Source organism: Narcine bancroftii, chromosome 8, assembly GCF_036971445.1.
Source record: "Narcine bancroftii isolate sNarBan1 chromosome 8, sNarBan1.hap1, whole genome shotgun sequence".
NCBI lineage: Eukaryota > Metazoa > Chordata > Chondrichthyes > Torpediniformes > Narcinidae > Narcine > Narcine bancroftii.
In genome coordinates this window covers 35568501-35587838 of record NC_091476.1, presented here as the reverse complement: position 1 = coordinate 35587838, position 19338 = coordinate 35568501, and the positions used below count along the sequence as shown (strand labels likewise).

The 19338-nt window shown below is 39.2% G+C and overlaps 1 protein-coding gene across 3 annotated transcripts in view; it reads left to right on the top strand.

Moving 5' to 3' along the window:
• pcdh19 (protocadherin 19) overlaps positions 1-19338 on the top strand; it is a 177186-nt gene that overhangs the window by 107802 nt on the left and 50046 nt on the right. For 2 of the 3 annotated variants that reach the window (XM_069893431.1, XM_069893432.1), the window contains exons 2-3: positions 8334-8392; positions 16931-17103. In XM_069893431.1, coding sequence (XP_069749532.1) covers positions 8334-8392; positions 16931-17103 — 232 coding nt within the window. Of the gene's footprint in view, positions 1-8333; positions 8393-8535; positions 8877-16930; positions 17104-19338 lie in introns of those variants that run through there. The other variant, XR_011343057.1, reaches the window with a different exon arrangement.

The following is a 19338-nucleotide window of genomic DNA, read 5'->3' as shown; positions in this document are numbered from 1 at the left end:
GACTAAGAGACCCTTCTCTGTTACAAATCCATTACAAACATTTTTTTGGAGACAAAACCACATGATTCATTTTGGTGACACCCCTTTGATTGCGTCACCCAGTGCAATCCACAACCCCCTAATGCTGCACTGGGTGAGGGGAAAAATAACTCATTTGTGGGGGAGCATGGCATGCAAATGCCCCCCTCAACCCCCCCTCCCAGGATGCTGAGCTTGCTCCTGGAGCTGGGCAAGACTAGTTGAGTCAATCATATTTCTGTGCCACAAATTTGAAAAGTTATTTTTTCTTCATTCAAAAAAAACTGTTCTTGTTCTTCACTCACCAAAAAAATCAAGTTAATTCAAATAATACTTTGGAACTGTTGCAGTGGCAGAATCTGAGGTGTTTCTATAGTCCCAAAGGTTGTTCAGTTATCATAAATGGCCCCAAGTGTCAACAGGTGGTCGGAGAATTATCATGGAGTTGACGGACATGTGAAAGGAAACAGGTTACGAGGCAGTGAGAAGTATACACCTCCTATTCGTTTAAATGTGGCAAATGCAGGAGGTGAACCAAACCCAGAGGGTGAGCAAATTAAAACCCTGGTTATAAATGAATTGGATCTCATGTAGACTTTAGGAAATGAAGGACTAATTCCAAAACAGTCTGACAAAGAAGCAAGAATCAAAAAGTCCATAAGTTACTTCAACACCAACACCTGTAAGATCAAAAAATTCCTTATACCAGCTATTAAGCTAAAGTAGATGATCATTCAATTTGTGTATTGAATTAAATTATTTATTCTCATATGTACTGTGATATAAAATAAAGCTCTGTTCTGCATGCTATCCTGGAAAGTCAACTGATATAACAGGTAGTGCAATGATAAAATAAAAAAATAAACTGAAGTGTTGGGTATAATGTTACAAAGTATAGGGTATAGGTAAATGTACAGTGAAGGACCCATTTAAGTGTCCGATAACAGCAGGACTGAAACTGTCCTGAATCAGGCAGATTATTTTGTTTCAGTCTGATGTATCTTCTACCCAATGGAAATGGGGAGAAGAGAATATAACCAGGTGAGATGGGGCCATTAATATACGGGCAATTTTCCCGAGGCAATGGGAAGTATAGATGGAGTCAATATAGAGGAAGTTGGTTCACATGATGGCTTGAGCTGTGTGCACAGCTCTCTGCAGTTTCTTGTCCTATACCAATCTGTGATGCAGCCCAACAGGATACTACCTTCACCTGCATCTGTAAAAGTCGGCAATAGACTTCGGGCACATCTCAGGCTTCTGAGTAAATGAGTGTATTTTCATGGTCAAAACGTCAACATGGTTGTATGGTACTTGAATTTCACTATGGTCTTTTAAAAGAGAAGCAGGCCATAATATATCTTTACACTGCTTTCTCCCTCTCTCCATGTGTATTATTTGACTGCAGAGTCATACATTATTTAGGCTTCTTAAATGAATGGACTATTTCATAGCCATCCAGCCAGAGACTCAATGTGAAAATAGTTTGTGTGTTAACTTGTAATAAACCTCTACTTCTTTGGAGATAATTTGTTATGTCTTAATGAGGAACAAGAGCAGGAGTAAGCCTTTTGTGCTATCAGTAAGATTAGATTTTGGGCTTAATTTAATTTCCTGCTTAGATTTTTATGTAGAGTAACTTCCTCATTGTCCAAAAAGCTATCTGACTCTTTCCAACTATGTGCATCTTGCCAGAAAAATATTGAGGACTTGAATCCCTAACTCACCTCAAAAATTCTAGAAACACAGATAATAAATTCAGAATTCGTATAACCTCTTCTGATGTCAATAAATTGCTTTGATTGTTATCAATGTTTTCTCCACAGTTTTTGGATTGTTTCGTTTAATTACACACCAAACAATCATTAGACTATGGCCAGAATAATAGTCTTAATTTTGTAGTTCCATTTCAAGTTGACAATTTGGATTCACAAGTACAGGGCAAATCTGATGACTTTTTTGTGCAGCTTTCAAGTGAGATAATCAATTTATTGCATTTTTGTAGAAAATAAAATTGTAATAAAAATTAAAAATAAAAAAGGCAAGGTTTTTGTTTACAGATGTTCCTTATGGAGGAATGTGCTCCAAGATACCACCAGGTTAAGTGAAATTAAATTAAGTGAAGGTATTTTGGTTCAAAGTACTTTTCTTCTGGCCCCAGAGAGGTGTCCTTTGGGTACTAGTGAAAGATGGATTTGTAAAATGATGATATGTTCCCTTCAAAGGTGTTAGAGTGAAAATTTGTGAATAGAACATTCATAAAGCATGGAAGATGTGCCCTAAAGTTTAATGAAGTAGAATCAATAATATTTGCAAGTACATGTAAACTTGAACTTCAAACTGTGGCAAATATTGGTGTGAGAACTAGTGAACAGACAGAACACAAGACCATAAGATATTGGAGGAGAATTAGGCCATTTGACCCATAAAGTCTGTACGGCATTTGAATCTTGGCTGACGTGGGAATAAATGGATTTTTCTCAGGTTGGCCAGGATAACTAGAGGGGTACCACAGAGGCTGGTCCTTGGGAACTTGCAGTTTACAACATATATCAATGATTAAGCTGAGGGGGAAAAAAAAGTCTTATTTTCAGATTTGCCCATGATACTAAACTGGGTGGGATTGTGAGTAAGATGAAGGATGAAGAGGTTTAATGGGGGTTATACATAAGTTAAGTGGGTGAGAACCTGTTAAATAGAGTATAACATGGACAAATGGAAGGTTACCCCCTTCAATGTACAAAACAAAGATACAGAGCAGTTTTTAAATAATCACAGACTGAGTAATACTGGTGTTCAAAGGGACCTACATATGGTTGTGAGAAGTCACTGAAAGCTACCATACAGATGCAGCAAGCAATACGAAAAGGAAATTATATGGTTGCTTTCACTACAAAAGGATTTGAATAGAGGAATAAAAAGTATCTAACTGCAATTATTCAGGCCTTGGTGAGATTATACCTAGTGTTTTCTGTACAATTTTAGTCTTGCTGCCTAAGTAAGGACATATTTGTTCTGGAAAGAATCAAAAAAAGGTTAAACAGACTGTTTTCTGGCATTGCCGGTTTACCAGGTGAGAAAAGATTGAGCAGACCAGGGGTGTCTTCTTGACACTTTACCAGAATGAGAAGTGATTTCATTGAAATTGAGAAAAGTCTCAAGTCAATTGATAGGGAAGTAGTCTGTCCTGGCTGAGAAGCCTGGAATCAGGGATGACTTTCAGAGTCAGTGGTAGGTCATTTAGTGTAAAAACTCTAAAGTCTGCAAACGCTGTGATTATAGTAAAATCACACCAAAACTTAGCCGGTCTTTTCAGCGTCCAAAAAAAGCAAAGAATATTCTTCAAGGAATAAGCAGAAAGAACCAGAAGCTGGAAATTTCAGAATATCTCAGAATTCAGACAATGTTGGCTCAGGGAGGAATCAAGACCAACAAAAGGTGTTAATTGGATATGATAAGGGGAGAGTTAAGAATTTATTGTATCTGTGCTAAGGGGGACTGGGAAGGGAGAAACAGAGTTGGGAGATGGAGACGGGGGAAGAAGTGGTTTAACGAAAGCCAAGGAAGTTGATATTTGGAGGGAGCCCAATCAGAAGATGAGGTATTGTTCCTCCAATATGCAGGTGGTCTCTGTCTTGCAGTGCATGAGACCATGGACAGACATGGCAACAAGGGAATTGAAATGGGTGGCCACTGGAAGATCCACGCTACTGTGGTGGACAGAGCCAAGGTGCTCAACAAACCAATCTCCCAGTCTGTGTCCAGTCTCTCCAATGTAGAGGAAACTGAGCTTTGCTCATTTAGAACTGAGCTAAGGAGAAAACGCTTCACTCAACAGATGATGAATCTTTGGAAAATGTTATCCAATGCTGCAAAGGGTTAATCACTGATCTCATTCAAATCAATGGTCAACAGGTTTCTGGACATTAAGGAACTCAAGTAATATGGAGATTAGAGTAGGAAAATGGGGGCCGGCTGAGTTTAGCCCAGTTCTTGATGAATGTTGGAGGAGTCCTGCTCCTAATTACTTCATTCTGATGGCAACACTGCCAAAGCTGCTGGAACTGGTGCAGACCCATGAAGAGCAGGGAACAGAGTCACAGTGTTCCCTCAGGGTCCAACCACCCAGCCCAACTGCTGTCAGATGTTAAAGGCATTACCGGTGGTTTTATTTGAAAAATTCTGTTACCATGGGTTATGGACTCAAGATTGCAGTGGCTGTGGTCAGCTGCGGCCATGAGGGGTTGCAGACTCTGAGAAAGCAGAGAACTGGTGCAGGGCACCCAGAAACGGGGAAAAACACCACCTGTTTGAGAAGGAGAAGTAGAGGAGATGACCCATGGGAAGGTGACCATACCAGTGAGGGGCTCTGCGGCTGATGAAACACTCAGGCGGAGGGCTGCTGGTGACTTGAAGCGAGGAACCTATGCAGGCTGCAGACTGCTGGAGACCGGCTCAAGACTGGCCAAAGAGGTATCAGGTATTGAAACCAGAATGCAAGAGGGCCGAGGATGCTGAAAGGTTCCTGGTCACAATGAATGTTCGGATCTGGATCTTGGACTGCTAATGGTTTGGCTTGGGCTCTGTGTGGCTGATAGGGCATTGGAAGCGCTGGAGGTGAATCCACAGACACTCGGTGACTTTGAGGCGATTATTTTTTGCTTCTCTTTCTCTGACTGTAAGAGACACTTCAGGCAATCTGTCTGCCTTATGGCAGATGAAAACAAACTCCATGTAGTATTGGACTATCTTTGAATCTCGAATCTTGGACAGAACATTTTTTATGAAAAGTCTACACATACAATAGACACAGGTAAATGTATTTCTAATATCCTAGTTTGGATCTATGTTTCATCAAATTATGGGCCAAGAAAACAGGTATGTTGAACAGCTGATGAGATGATTTCAGGGTACGAAATTTTAGAATGGGTGATTTATGAAAGAGGACCAATTACCGAGAATGTGCAATGAATTCATGCCGGTAATGAAAGATTTCATGTTTCTATCTTGAGAAATTACTTTTGGGTATCTGGGTTTATTTGAGCAGCTCATCATTAATATGCAGGACCTATGGGAGGGAATGGTGTTTCACTTCCTATTTTGTTGTAGAAATTGAATGCAGAAGAGCTATGCATGGTGCTCTGAGATGGGATTAAACAAATCTTAAAGAGATTTTTTTGCTCTGTTATTATCACTCAGTGATTCAAGCTCCTTCACCGTATATAAAAAAAATATCCAATTTGGTTGCTTTTATGTTTTCTGGGAAGCCAAAGTGCCATTGAGATTTGAACCAGGAGATAATGTCATGGCTGGGTTGGCAACCCAAGGAAGCACAAAATTGACCACATTTCATCCCTAAGCACTAATTTCTAAAATACTGGTCAGGCAGTAGCAATTTCTTTTGTCTTTTGTGTTTTTATTTTAGTTTTAAAGTTCCAAACATCTTGCAGCCATGAGCTCCAGAAACTAATTCATTTGAGGATTCAGTCTGAGACTGAAGGTCTGCTGATAATGGAACAAGTCTACTAAACCTTCCTGTTTTATTTAACAACTCTCATTCTAGTCAATGCCCTCTAAACCTTTGGAGAATAGATTCCAGAAATCACTTACAACCTAAGCATACACTAGTCTATTTTTGTCTCAGAACATTCTTGTAAAATTATTTTTAATAAATCCTAATTAAAATAGGTGCTATTAAGCTGACATAATATCATGTATTGTTTTATAGACTGAGTAATGCAGGTTGCAATACTTTATTTATAAAGGGGTAAACTGCACAAAGTTGCCACAAATCTCAAGCGTGGCTTTGCTGCAGGCATTATTATAGGGAGGTAACTGGCGATGTGAACTTTGTACAGATTGGACTCCCTTGACTCGATCAGAGATACTCAGCTAAATGTAATATTATATTTTTATGTAAGTCATTTGTAAAAAGCTCTGTTAAAGCATTATTTACTCCCCATGACAAGGCAGCCACTGCTGGTTCGACTTTGATGGTGGATATCACATATCCTTTTGCAGTCTCGGCGGTTTTGCTCTTGTTTATTGTTTGGGAAGTTAATATGGTGAGATGTGGAGGTTGGATAGCCAATATCTCCTTAAAATCCTCTGAGCTTTCTCTGAAATAGATGCAGTTGCACTGGCTAAAAGAGAAAGGGCTCACTCATCATGAATTGCTGAGTCTTAAAAGTGACTTTAAATATGTATTGAAAAATATGAAAGTGATTTCATGGAGTAGTTGGGGAGAAACTGCTCCCACTGATGGGGAGTCCAAGTGTTTATCTTACTGTATACTGTAAAACAATAGTTTAAATGCAACTTATCTATTCCTCTCTATCAATATATGAAAGAAAAAATATTACAGCAGGTAGACTGGAAATATTTATCATATCAGGCGGTGCCTATGATGAGACATTATTTTAATTGATACCGTCGGTGACATATCTATATGAACATAAATGTGTTGTTTGGTGTCAAAATGCCCATAATAATCTCACAGTTATGGTTGAGCTGAAGAGTCATTACTAAATTTTAGCCTTTGAAGTACAATAAAAGAATAGATCAGTCTCAAATGCACAAAACATCTTTCAGTTTATGAAATAACATTTTGTACCAAACTGTTTTCTTCCATTCATATAGTCAGAAATGGTCTGCTTGGTCCATCATTCTCCATAGCATTGCTAGTGGTATCTTGAAACTGTTACATTGTACAGGAAAAGTTACATTACTACATTATCTCAAATTCTGAAGTGTTTGATTAACAGCATTATTAATATATAATATTTCACAAATGTAATAATTCAGCATCTTTAACAAAGAACATTACATATAAACTTAGCACAGATCACTAAGGAACAGGGCCTGCAAAAGAAGAAAGTTTGGATGATATCAGCTTACACGCCTGTTTTGAGAAAAAATTCAACAGCAGAAGAGGGAAATGAGGAGATGCTTTGCAGTCAGGAAGAACATTGGGATAGAGGGCTGTTTTATGTCTGAAATAGAATGATCTGCAGGAGTAAAAGAGGATCGCAGCAAAGAAATAGAACAAAAATGGGCAAAGTTGAATAGAGAAAAATGGTACAATGGCAAAATGGCATAATGGGGAAACTTGCAAGGTAGAGAACGAGCAGATACTTTCAAGGTACTAGAGGTACCAAAAAGGCAAAGAACCTCTCTGCTGTGTGTTAATGATTTTTTCTAGAACGATGGCAATCTCTGCTGGGTGCCATAAGGTAATAGGAAGAAGATGTGGGCTATTTTTTAAAATTGTTTTCTATTTCCCTTCTTGCAGTTTTGTTTTTGGATGACCAATAAGTGGTAATTTTGCCTGGCCCACAGGAAAAAAAAGGAATCTCAGTTTGTATGTGATGTCATGTATGTACTCTGATAATAAATCTGAAATCTGAATGACGTTTTGTGGAGAGTTCCATCGGTGCACAGATTCTCCCAGTGCTTTGCATCTTATGCCTTAATCTAAGGTGGGTGATGTATGAGGATATTAAAACTGAAAATGTCTTTAGCATACTTCCATCCAAATAATTTTTCCAGAAGTAGCACTTTACATAGTCAGACACTTTTTTTTTTTGCTGACATTTTTTTCACTGCACCTTAATCTAGAGAATGAGGCAATGCCTTAGCCCCAACTTTCTTTCGCTGAATTCTCAAACTGGGAACTCAACGTCAGAGTTAAATCTGAGAATTAATCCTGCATGCGAATTTTCCCAAACTCTCCACTCCAGTTTTCACCTCCATGCCTCTAATTGTTCAAAAGGAAAATACATAGTTAGAAAGTGAAACACAAAAATCCTGATAATATAAAAGTTACATGACATAAGAAGTTCGATACACTCACCAGGTCAAGAAATATGTGTGGAGAAAAAGTTGGATTCATGTTTCAGATTCATTAACTTTTTTAGAATCCAGATTCCTCTATTTGTAAAACTCTGATGTGTTAAATACTTTCCCTTCATTTAATTTGTACCCATCTGACATTCTCACATGCATGAAGTTTTGCTGTCACAATAAATGATGAAGTAACGGTCTCCAATTACACCCACTGGACATTATGCTTCCTTACAATCTTCTTCCCTGACATTGGAAATGAATAGCGAGTCTGCTGAATTTATCCAAAATAATGATACCTTATTGGCAGTCAATTGAAAGTGAAGGGATTAGCACCAGGTGTGCTTTTGTTTGCAGAGCTTCCAAAAGGAAGGAGAATATATAATAGACCCAAATTTTACAGCTGACTTTAAGCATGAGCTCTAAGTCACAAGATGTTTATTTTTAATGCAACTCTTTCTTTTTATCTTTAGTCAGAAAATTACTCTATCGAATCAAGCTACGTAAACAGCAGACAGCATCTCATTAAAAGGTAAGTTACACTTTTTGTTCTCCAGTTTTAGACAATTTGTGCTCAAATAATTAATATGCCACTTGCTTTGAGTAGATGACTTTTGCTGTTTTGCAAAAATCCTGACTTTTTAAAAGTTTGATTCCATATTTCTTTCACTTTAGTTGGCTGAAAAAAAATCTCTTGGTCGAATTTTCCAAGAAATGTCTTGGTTTTGGGAAAAGAAATTGCCCGAGTTTTGAATTTTGTTCAAAGTTGCTCCTGTTCTGAAAACTCCATAAAGTGAAGAAAATCTGTTTTGAATAAAGGCTAAGATTTTCTCTGGTCTGAAGATAACAGAGATACTAACCATGAAACCACACATATGGAAAGGGATTTTGAGAAAGGCAGCAGCAAGCATCAGGAGGGAAGATATGCTGAAAAGAAGCAATTAGAACACTTCCTGTCAATCTTCACCAGAGCTTCATGGAAAAAAATCTGGTGTGAACAGTAGGGAAAATTGCAAGTGAGTAACTAAGGGAATTAAAGCAGTCAGTGGTGAATAGAATAACAGCTTTTAAGTGCAGAGTTTTGCAGTCTTGAATTGGAAATTAGGTCCTCTAAGTTCTTAACATATTTTAAAATGAGTATCTTTTAAAGCTATTTACTGAGTTTTACTTACTACCTACGCACCCCAACCTTATTGTACTGTCAGTATGACATTATGGCCAAGAAGGCAGAACAATGCCCTTAGAAGCCAAAAAACTTTTTGGCATATCCCAAATATCTCCTGCCAATTTTTTTATGGAGTGCACCAAAGAAAGGATCTTGCTTGGTACAGGAACTGCTCTGCTCAAGATGGCAAGAAACTGCAGTGAGTTGTGAATGCAGCTCTGGCCATCACACAAACCAACCCTCCCCCTCCCGCCCCCCTCTATTGACTCAGTCTACACTTCCTGCTACTTCAGGAAAGTAGCGAGTATATTTTTTAAAATTCCTCACATCGCTCACACTCTCTTCTCCCTCCCTGCAACAGGCAGAAGATACATGAGTTTGAAAACATGTACCACCAAATTAAAGGACAGATTCTTCCCTCCATTTATCAGACTATTAAATGGGCCTCTCATGTGCAAAATGATACTGCCCTTGCATTTGTTGAACTGAACATTTTCTCTGTAACATGATACTCTGAACTTGTTTTATTTTGCAATACTTGTTGACTTGCCTAGATTGCATGCAAAACAGTCTTTTACGGTATCTTGTTACATTATGGAAATAGCACTTTCAATTCAAACAGAATGATCCAATTCAAGTAATTCTCTATTGGTTTAATTGGGTCAATCAATCATGCATTTTCACTCAATATTTTTTTTAAAATTCTTCCTACAACTTGTCAACTTACCACAGATTCTTCTACTCACTCAGACTCTTGGGACAAGTTAGAGTGGCCAATTAACTTACCCAACCTTCTTCAGGAAGTGACTTGAAACCACCCACCCAGATGAAATCTATTTGGTCACAAGGAGAACGTGCGAGCTCCACACAGACAGTTTCTGGGATCAAGGTTAAATCTGGGTATCAATGTGAGGCAGCATCTCCACTGGCTGTGCCCTCCTCTGACCCATTTTCCTCTGTTGGCTTTCCCTCCCTTGTTCCATGCACCACTTTAACACTCACCTTGACAGATTTTATTTTGACCAACAATGCATCTTGAAACATGACACTTTTCTCCCTTCTATTTTTCCTTAGTCAATGAAAATTCTGTGATCAGACGATACTTTGCAACAAGTAGTTGTGAAAGGGGTAATGGCATCTCTCCACCACTCCACCTGATGAAGTAGATACAGCCTGTAGTTGCTAAAATATAACTCATTCACATTCCTTTCACTCAAATGAAGGAAGGTAGATTCAAATGATAGGCTGGAGAACATTCCCATTAATCATTGGTTTGCACATGTTAAGATGAAAGCAATGGATTCTGTTGTTAAGCAAGGGGGAGGGGGATATTTAGGCTTGTTTATTTGCACACCACGTCATCAGAATCTTTGATCTTTTGGCAGCAGGAAAGTTGAGTAGGGTCAGGATGGCAACATGACCTTTCGTCAGTATGATACATACCACCTGCATACAGCTTAATTTCCCAGGGAACCAGAGCAAAGCAAAGCTGGTGAAATCTGAAGATATGCAAGTCCATTCCCTTACTACAACTTAAAAAAAGCTGTTATTTTAAGATAAGTTATCCAGTTTTGTTGTTTTAACTTGGGCTCATAGTTCCAGTAAATGAAAATATAGTTTTGCTCTGTCCACAGTGCTGGACTATAATAACACTTCAATTGCAATAAATATTTTAAAAGATAGAGGATAAGCAGCCTTTAGATAATATTTGTTGGCTCTTTCCACATGTTAATATATTGTACATAGAAGCATGCATCAATAATATATGTAAATATTTTCTGGGAAAGGGGGAGGCCAGTTTCACTCTGCGAAGGCTGCAAGTTCTTTGCATTAAAATAGCTCATGTTATCTTAAGCTCTTTGGCATGAGAAATAAAAGTGACAGCTCACCTCTAACCTCTCCTCCTGCTGGGAAATCACTTGGGCAGCAGTTTCATTAAAACGTATAAATTTATATAGTGGTTTGGAATGTGGAACACACAAATGGTTCCCAGCAAAACCAATGTTTAAGCAAATTTTTCAAATGCCCTTCTTTCTACCATTCCACCACCATTCCCCCCCCCCCCACCCAGGTTTGTCTTCTCTCTTTCTGTATTGCAGTGATTCAGGCCCCATTTCAAGTGGTGGATCTTTTTGTAACTCATAAGGAGGTCAAGGGAATGAGCTGCTCAGTTGTACAGCCAAACACAATTTTATTCTCAGCCCCTACTTTTTGCCATGACTGCACTGCAATTGGAAATGGCACATGGTTACAAAGGAGATTGTGCCCTCCATTTGCTGTTGGATAGCGAGAGTGAGTGAAGACCACAGAATTAAAGCTGGGAGTTAAAAGCCTCAGTACCACATTAAGATGCCAACTCACAGTATGGGCTAAGTTTGTTATAACGCAATGAGAGCAGCAGGAAATGTTTTTTTCTCATCCCAACCAATCCTCAGTGATTTATTTCATATTAGATTTCATTTGAAGTAAAATAATTTAAGAAGAATGCAAAATCCCTTTTTATAGAAATACCAAATTTACTTTTGTCCAATATCAGGATTTTGCAGATTTTTATTTGTTGAATATTTAGGAGGGAACTTACGAATGGTGTATTGCCAGTCACAGCTTAAGCACTCCCATTATTTCTCTACAAAATAATCATGCCCAGTTTAATGTTGTACGGAGAGAACCAGCTTGAACATAACTAAATTCCCAGTGTTCTGTGAATAAACTGAAATAAAATCAAATTCGTAATGAGTCATAATATTTATTTCAGTGCTGGAATCCTCCCTCTGCAATTGGAGAGCAAGATGTCATCACTAGTCAACTGGGACTCTATCTGAATCTCTGTCTAATGTAATTAACTGTCTGCTTTCTCAGGCAGCTGTAATTTTTCTCCCTCTCAGAATGGTTGGAGAGGTGGAACTACGAAATCCTTAGATGATTTCCTTAACTGTCCGCTGTCACAGACGCACAGACAATAAAGGATCTAAATTCTACCCAACAGATTAAATAGCAAGATTCTAAATTATATCAACGGGAAAATAAATGGCATTTAAGATGCTGACTTCACTCCAACTGTATTACATTGTTTCCCCTATTCCCAGAGCTACAGTCCATCATTTCATCAAGCACTGAGACAGAGCCATTGAGTTCTTCAGCATGGAACTAGCCTTTGGCCTGACTCATCAATGCCAATCTAGATGCCTTTTTACATTATTCCTATTTTCCTGCTGTTGGCCCGTATCCTTCCATTTCTTTTCTATCCATGTACTTATCAAAATGTATTTTAAATGATGTGCTTATACCTGCCTCTACCATTTCCTCTGATAGCTTGTTCCATATACTCACCACTCTCTATGTGGAAAAAGATACCCCTCGATTTTTTTTCTAAATGCTTCCCCTAACTTTAAACCTGTGTTCTCTAATATAAGAAACATTTCCACTTGGAAAAAGACGGTTACTATCTATTCTATCTATGATTTTCATAATTTTATAAATCTTTGTAAAGCCACCTCAGCTTCCAGCACTCCAATGAGAAAAATCTCAGCTTATCTCTTCTAACTTAGGCCCTCCATTCTAGGCAACGAATTTGTGAATCACTTCTGCATTCTTCCTTGCATTACCACATCCTTTCATAGCATGGTGATCAGAACAATATTTCCATGGGCGTCCGAATCATTACCCAACTCATTTCTCAATAGAAAAACAAAATGCTGGAAAAACTCACCAAATCAAACAGTGTATTTTACGTAGCAAAAATAAAGATACATAACCAACATTTTGTGCTTGACCCCTTCATCAAGGCATGAGCCAAATGTCAGCAGGCACCTGAACAAATGGTTTTAAATGCAGTCACACAGACAGGAGGTAATAAGTGGATGAAGGAGGGAGGGCACACAAGCAAACAAGGGGAGGGGTGAATAGCTCTGTGAATGAAGAGGAAAGAAGACAGAGAAATGGGGAAGAGAGGGAGAATGGGGAGTAGACTAGCTGAAAGCTTAGAAGTCAATGTTCATGCCATCCGGTTGGAGAGCACCCATATGGAATATTAGGTGTTGCTCCTCCAATATGACAGCACAATATGAAGCCACATACAGACATGTCAATGTGGGAGTAGGGAGCAAAATTTAAATGATTGACCACTAGGAGATCCTTATCACTGATGTGGACAGAGCAAGTGTGCTTAGTGGAGCAAACTCCCAGTCTGCATTCATTTTGTCCAAATTTTGCTCATACTTTGATGATGGGCTAAATCCCAAAAAGTTGGTTATGTATCTTTTGCTACATAAAGTTCAATATTTGACCTGCTGAGTTTATCGACGTTTTTTTTTCTTCAATCGCAGTGTCTGCAGACTTTCAAGATTTAGTCTTATTTCAAAATCCCTGCCTATGAAGGCAAACAAGTCAAATGCCTTCTTCACCACCCTATGTCACCATTTTGAGAGCTATGGAACTGCACCCAAAGCCCCTTTGAATATCAGCATTTCTCAGGTCTTTGCCATTTATTGTTCCATTAATCTGCCTCACAGTTCGGCGGGCAGCAACCTCCTTTGAAGAAGACCGCAGAGCCCACCTCACTGACAAAAGACAAAGGAGGGAAAACCCAACACCCAACCCCAAACAACTAATTTTCCGCTGCAACCGTGTCTGCCTGTCCCGCATCGGACTTGTCAGCCACAAACGAGCCTGCAGCTGACGTGGACATTTACCCCTCCTTAAATCTTCGTCTGCGAAGCCAAGCCGAAGAATCTGGTCATATAACACAAAAAGTGCTTCTCACACTTGTCTAGATTAAATTCCATCTGCACCACTCCACCCAACTTCCCAGCTGATTCATGTCCACATGCGCTCTCAAGTAACCATCTTTGCGATCTACATCAATGTTTATGTCATCAGCAAACTTGCTTAACAAAGCACTGAGAGTCTCATCCAAGATGTATACATAGATGTGTGTGTGTGTGTGTGTGTGTGTGTGTGTGTGTGTGTGTGTGTGTGTATGCAGGTATCCACCGCTTACTGTCCACGATACGTTCTGTGAAAATGGGCATTGTGCAATGTGGACGTTGTGTGAACACCATATTATATATTTGTTAAGCTATATGGAATACTGCAGTGTACCTGTAAGCTTTTTATTTGTAAGTAGGGATCAGTGTGGGGACCGACCGACACAGGGCTGTGGGGTGAGCACAGGAAGTCAGATCATTGTGGAGACCGACACAGGGCTGTGGAGAGAGAGTGGGGCAAGTGAGATCAGTGTGAGGACTGACACAGGGCTGTGGGGAGAGAGCAGGGCAGTCGGATCAGTTTGGGTTAGCAATTTCCTATAGCTAGCGATTACTTTTTCTAAATTGCTGCGGGCTGGCTCGGTATAACTAAATAATTATGGGACCATGGAAGTGAATATGGTCAGATGTTGCCCAAAAAGACGTTAAGCAGCACATAACTGTATGTACATATGTGCACATGTGTTTGTGTGCACGCACATGACAAACAGCAAAGAACCCAACACATTCCCTGCAGTTCACCACAGGCTAAAGATATATTGTCATTTACTGTCAAAAAAATATCTCTTGACCACCATTCTCTGTGTCCTCTCTCCAAGCCAATTTTTATTCCAATTTACCATAGCACCTTGGATCCCATGTGCCCTTACCTTTTGAACCAGCCTGTCATGGAAGTCTGTGGTCAAGCATGTCTGCTGCCTTGCCTTCACCAGTTTTCTCAGTGAGATAATGCAATCAGATTTTCAAGGTAGCATTTCCCGTACACAAAACAACACTGAACCACAATGCATCTTTGGCACTTTTATCTCTCCTTTGTTTAGAGAAGGGAATGGCTATGGAGAGTATTAGATCTGCTGCTGACTGTTACAGGTTCACATGACCAATGTTTTGTGTGTACTGAGGTATATAATGGAGCACATTGCTTTCAAGTCCACATTACCAAGCGTCTGCTTCCATTTCCCACCCCCTCGTTGGAGGGCAGAGTACTTTGTAACATGGTGCCCCAGTGTGAAAATGGTATATTTCTGATCCACCTGATTGGAACACAAGCACACAGCAATGACTCTGTGTTGAGCAGGCCAGTGTAGGAGTCATCCATCAGCAACACCGTCGCAGTGTGAGAATTCATAGTGAGTGGGGTCATCAATACCAGCAGACAATGGCAAAGGGCCACAGTGAAATGCCTGTTAAAATGAATGGGAATTTTCTCCCAAGCTGGTATTGAGAATTTAAGTGAAAGGTTGCAATTGACTATGGCCATACCTCAAGCTCCCAGCACGCACTCATAAAAAAAACCATGCATGCACACTCCTCACATGTCAGATGCTATTATTTAACCCCCTTCATCAAGTGACCATGGACAGACCCACATTATCTTTGGATGACCACATAGGTAGATCCACATCATCAAATAACCAAGGACAATCCCCCAGCATCAGATAACCACAAATGCTCCACGGGCACCAGATGCCTCCGCAGGGCTAAATGCAATGAATGGTCCCCCAATCTCAGATGATGATAGAAGCTCCATCCATGCGAGGCACAGGAGATGACCACAATGTCATAAGACTGCAGATGGTCCCCTGTTATCGGCTGATCATGGATGTTCTTCCAATGTCATATACTTATGGATGTACCCCTGATTTCAGGTGGCTTCACAAGCATCACAATACTTGGCATTCTCCTGGTCAGTGTCAGAAAAGCACAGATTATCCAATGGCAATATTTTCTTATGGTTGTTTCCTGGTGTTAGGTGACTACAGACGATGGACCCCAAACCTATTCCCCCAGCATTAAAGTGACCACAGCCAAGTTCTTGGGCATCAAATTATCAGAGATATTCTTCCAATGTCAAATGCGTATGAATAATTCCCTGATGTAAGGTGCCAGTGGATGGCTTCTGATATTAAGTGACCCTGGATGGTGATAAGAATTGCAGTGTCCTCAGGCAAGTGAGCACTTTTTAAAATTACCAGAAATTCCACACCAAAGCTATCACTCAATTCAAATTAATGTAAGGAATAATCAGATGAGCTATAAAATCAAGAGTTAATCTACTGCAGCTCCCTCTGTAACAGCTTCACCCACATTCTCCAACTCCAAACTTGTCAATTGCTTTATGATTAAACGCCATTAACAAATTCCAGTAAGGAAAGACTGAACAACTGCAACATGAATTGCAAGCCATAAAATTGCTTAATGTGTAATTGCATCAGGAACTGTACGAGGGAACAGATAGGGAAAGGTGTCGTTATCAGTACATGCACAGGGTCTTACATTTCAGGATCACAGATCAGTTTCTCCTTGTCGAAACATTTATTTTATATTAAATAATTGTGAAAATATAATGTTTTTACCAAGAAAATTGTACAAGAATGTGTCCATTTTCATCCAATCTGGAAGCAGCCACTAATATAAATAAATTAATGTTGAAATAATGTACTGTGCATTACATTTTTTTTCATTGTCATTTTTTCCATTTAAATGTAATCAATTTCCTGCACCAACTGTGCTTCCTTTCAAGCCAGCTCAGGTACACAAGAGGTCACTCGTTGACCAATTCTGAGAAAGCAGAAATAAGATTAAATTGTCAAGAAGGTATTTTGGAGGGGAGGGGAGAGAGAGAGAAGGGGGGTGGGGAGGAGAGAGAGAGAACGAATAGTTCCAACAAAGCCAGTGCAGGAAAGAAATGGAATGGAATCAACTGAATTTGCTTTGAGGTTGAGGGTGACGGAGGAGGTGAAGTGAAGAAATATAACCACTTTGATAAATTTTGACTCAAAATGTAATATCTGGCAATATAATTTTGATGGACTTCAATGTTAGGCAAGATGTATTGCAATACATTTCTTTTCCATAAGGAGAGCATTATCTGATACTACTAGGCATGACAATAAATCATTATTGCTTCACGCTCCAGTACTTCCACATTCAAGGACCTGGAAAGAAACAGTCTCAAGGACAGCGGGCATGAGGAGAGTGACCAGACTGACAGTGAGCACGATGCGCACAGGGGCCTGTGCTGTGACACTGCTATCAATGAAGTCTTGAATACAACTCTTAATTCCACTGGCTCTCAGGTTCCTGATCAAGGTAAGGTGGTTATGATAATGCAGCTGGCTTCCTGGGAAGTGTTTGGTGGGGCCTGTAGTTTTATCCATTGCATCTTCCATTGTATAAGAAAGACCATCTTTGAGAGGTGGCTACAGTGTTGACACTAGTTACATAAACATCACTCAAATTAATTTGTCATTTCAGGCTCCAAAGTTTGAATGATGTATTGGTTCAAATTATGTATTATTGTCACATGAGGCATTCATTACAATTTTCAAATTTGAATCAACAAACTAATGCACTTCATGGCATGCTTTTAACGTTTCTCAAATTTAAAACAGCTGTTCTGTTTGGAATCATTTTAAATTTTCTTCATTAAAATGTTTTAAGTATGAATCACTCTTTTGATTTAAGCGATGGTTAACAAATCACATAATATTCCTGTCATATCATTGTTTGAAGGGTTAACTATTTCATTGAAAGTCTGAATCTGCTGTTTCCCTCATGAAATGGTTTTTGTCATAGTTTAATAATTTTTGATGCAGTACTCTGAATGCATTTTCAACATTGTTTAGATCACTGAATCAGTTGTGCTCTGCTTGCCAAAAAAATCCATACCTATCTGTTCCAAAAGGTGGGAGATAGCAGCGGTTCTTAATTTTCAGCCTCCCCATTGAGAACAATTGGAAAGTTATGGATCTTCATTTATATTTGCCGAGTCCTTAACAAGATGTTGCTGTTGTCTTGATGTAAGAAGGGAGATCCAGCTATTCACTCCTGACAAGATTATGTGTGGCACAAAGGGGTGGGGATGAATGATGGATGGTGGGAATAATGTTACCATGACATTGCAACTCTTTGCTTTGTCAGCAAAAGTCACAGAGAAGTAAATTAGATCAGCCATAATCGTATTGAATGGCGGAGCAGGCTCGATGGGCCATTTTTGGCCTACTCCTGTTCCTACTTCCTCTGTTCCTATTTCAGAAGTAGGTTAGATTTGTTAATCTGAGCTGGTAATTCATGACAGACAAATGTATACAGTGCATTGCAGAAATTTTAGAAGATAAACGTATTGACAGATTACAATTCATTTTGCATTAAATTCAGCCTCCTGCTCACAGATTGTTTGTGATACGGTATCATTTAAAATGAGTTCAAGGGTATACATGGTTAGCGCAATGCTCTATAGAGCTAGTGACTTGAGTATGAATCTGCTGGTGTCTATACAAAGTTTCTACATTCTCCTCGTGTCTGCATGGGTTTCTTCCGGGTGCGCCACTTTCCTTTCACATTGATTGGTTGATTGGTCAAATGGGGGTAATTGGGCAACGCAGGCTGGAAGGGCCTGTTTCAGTGGTGTATCGCCAAATAAAAATAAATGCAACGCCATTAAATTGCAAATAAAAAAGCTCTTTCAATGGCAAAGTGTGAATTAAACTGATTTTGTCAGTTATGTATGAAGTTGTTGGATAACCTTGGTGGGGTCTGTGTTATAGTTGACTTGGGTGTTGATTATAATTTTTATTGTGAAAACTGGATAATCTTTGCAACATTATGAAGTATGTCCTTTTTCTATTTATCAATAAGATATCACTGTAAGTTCTATAAAATTTACAGTTGCTTATGGAAGGATATACATGTATTACTTCAGTCTCGAAAGGATGATGAGGCCAAAGAGAGGTTGCAGAAGCAATTAATGGTATGATAACAGAGCTGAGGGACCAGAGGAGACATTAGAGAAACTAGAAATGTCCTCTGTCAAGCAATAAAGGATAAAAGATATACAACAGGCAATTAAAAATATATAGAGTATTTTAGAAATGTGATCTGGGAGAAACTTTCCACTGATGTACTTAGAAGTAATCAGAGGGTAGTAATTTAAGTTAAAAAGCAAAATGATACAAGAAGAGATGAGGCAATTTTTTATGTTGTCATTATTATCTGGAATGTTCCGTCTGAGAGGTTTAAATAGATTCAGCAGCTACTTTTAAAATTGAATTGGGTCTATATTTGCAGGGCAGTGGTGAAAACTGAATGGGATTGGGGGGGGGGGGCGGTAGTGGGAGTGGAGAAATAATTTTACAGGGCTTTCCAAAGGCTGCTACGTGCAAATGAGCCAAATGGCCCCCACCTGTGCAGTAAAGTTGTATCGTACGGCTGATTCTGACTCTATTACATGTTTCCAATTTTAGCTGTGGTTTTCGGCCGTGCTTGAATGAAATGTGCCAGGTGTGATACCTGGTAACATTTCTCCCCAGTCAGATTCCCCAAGAT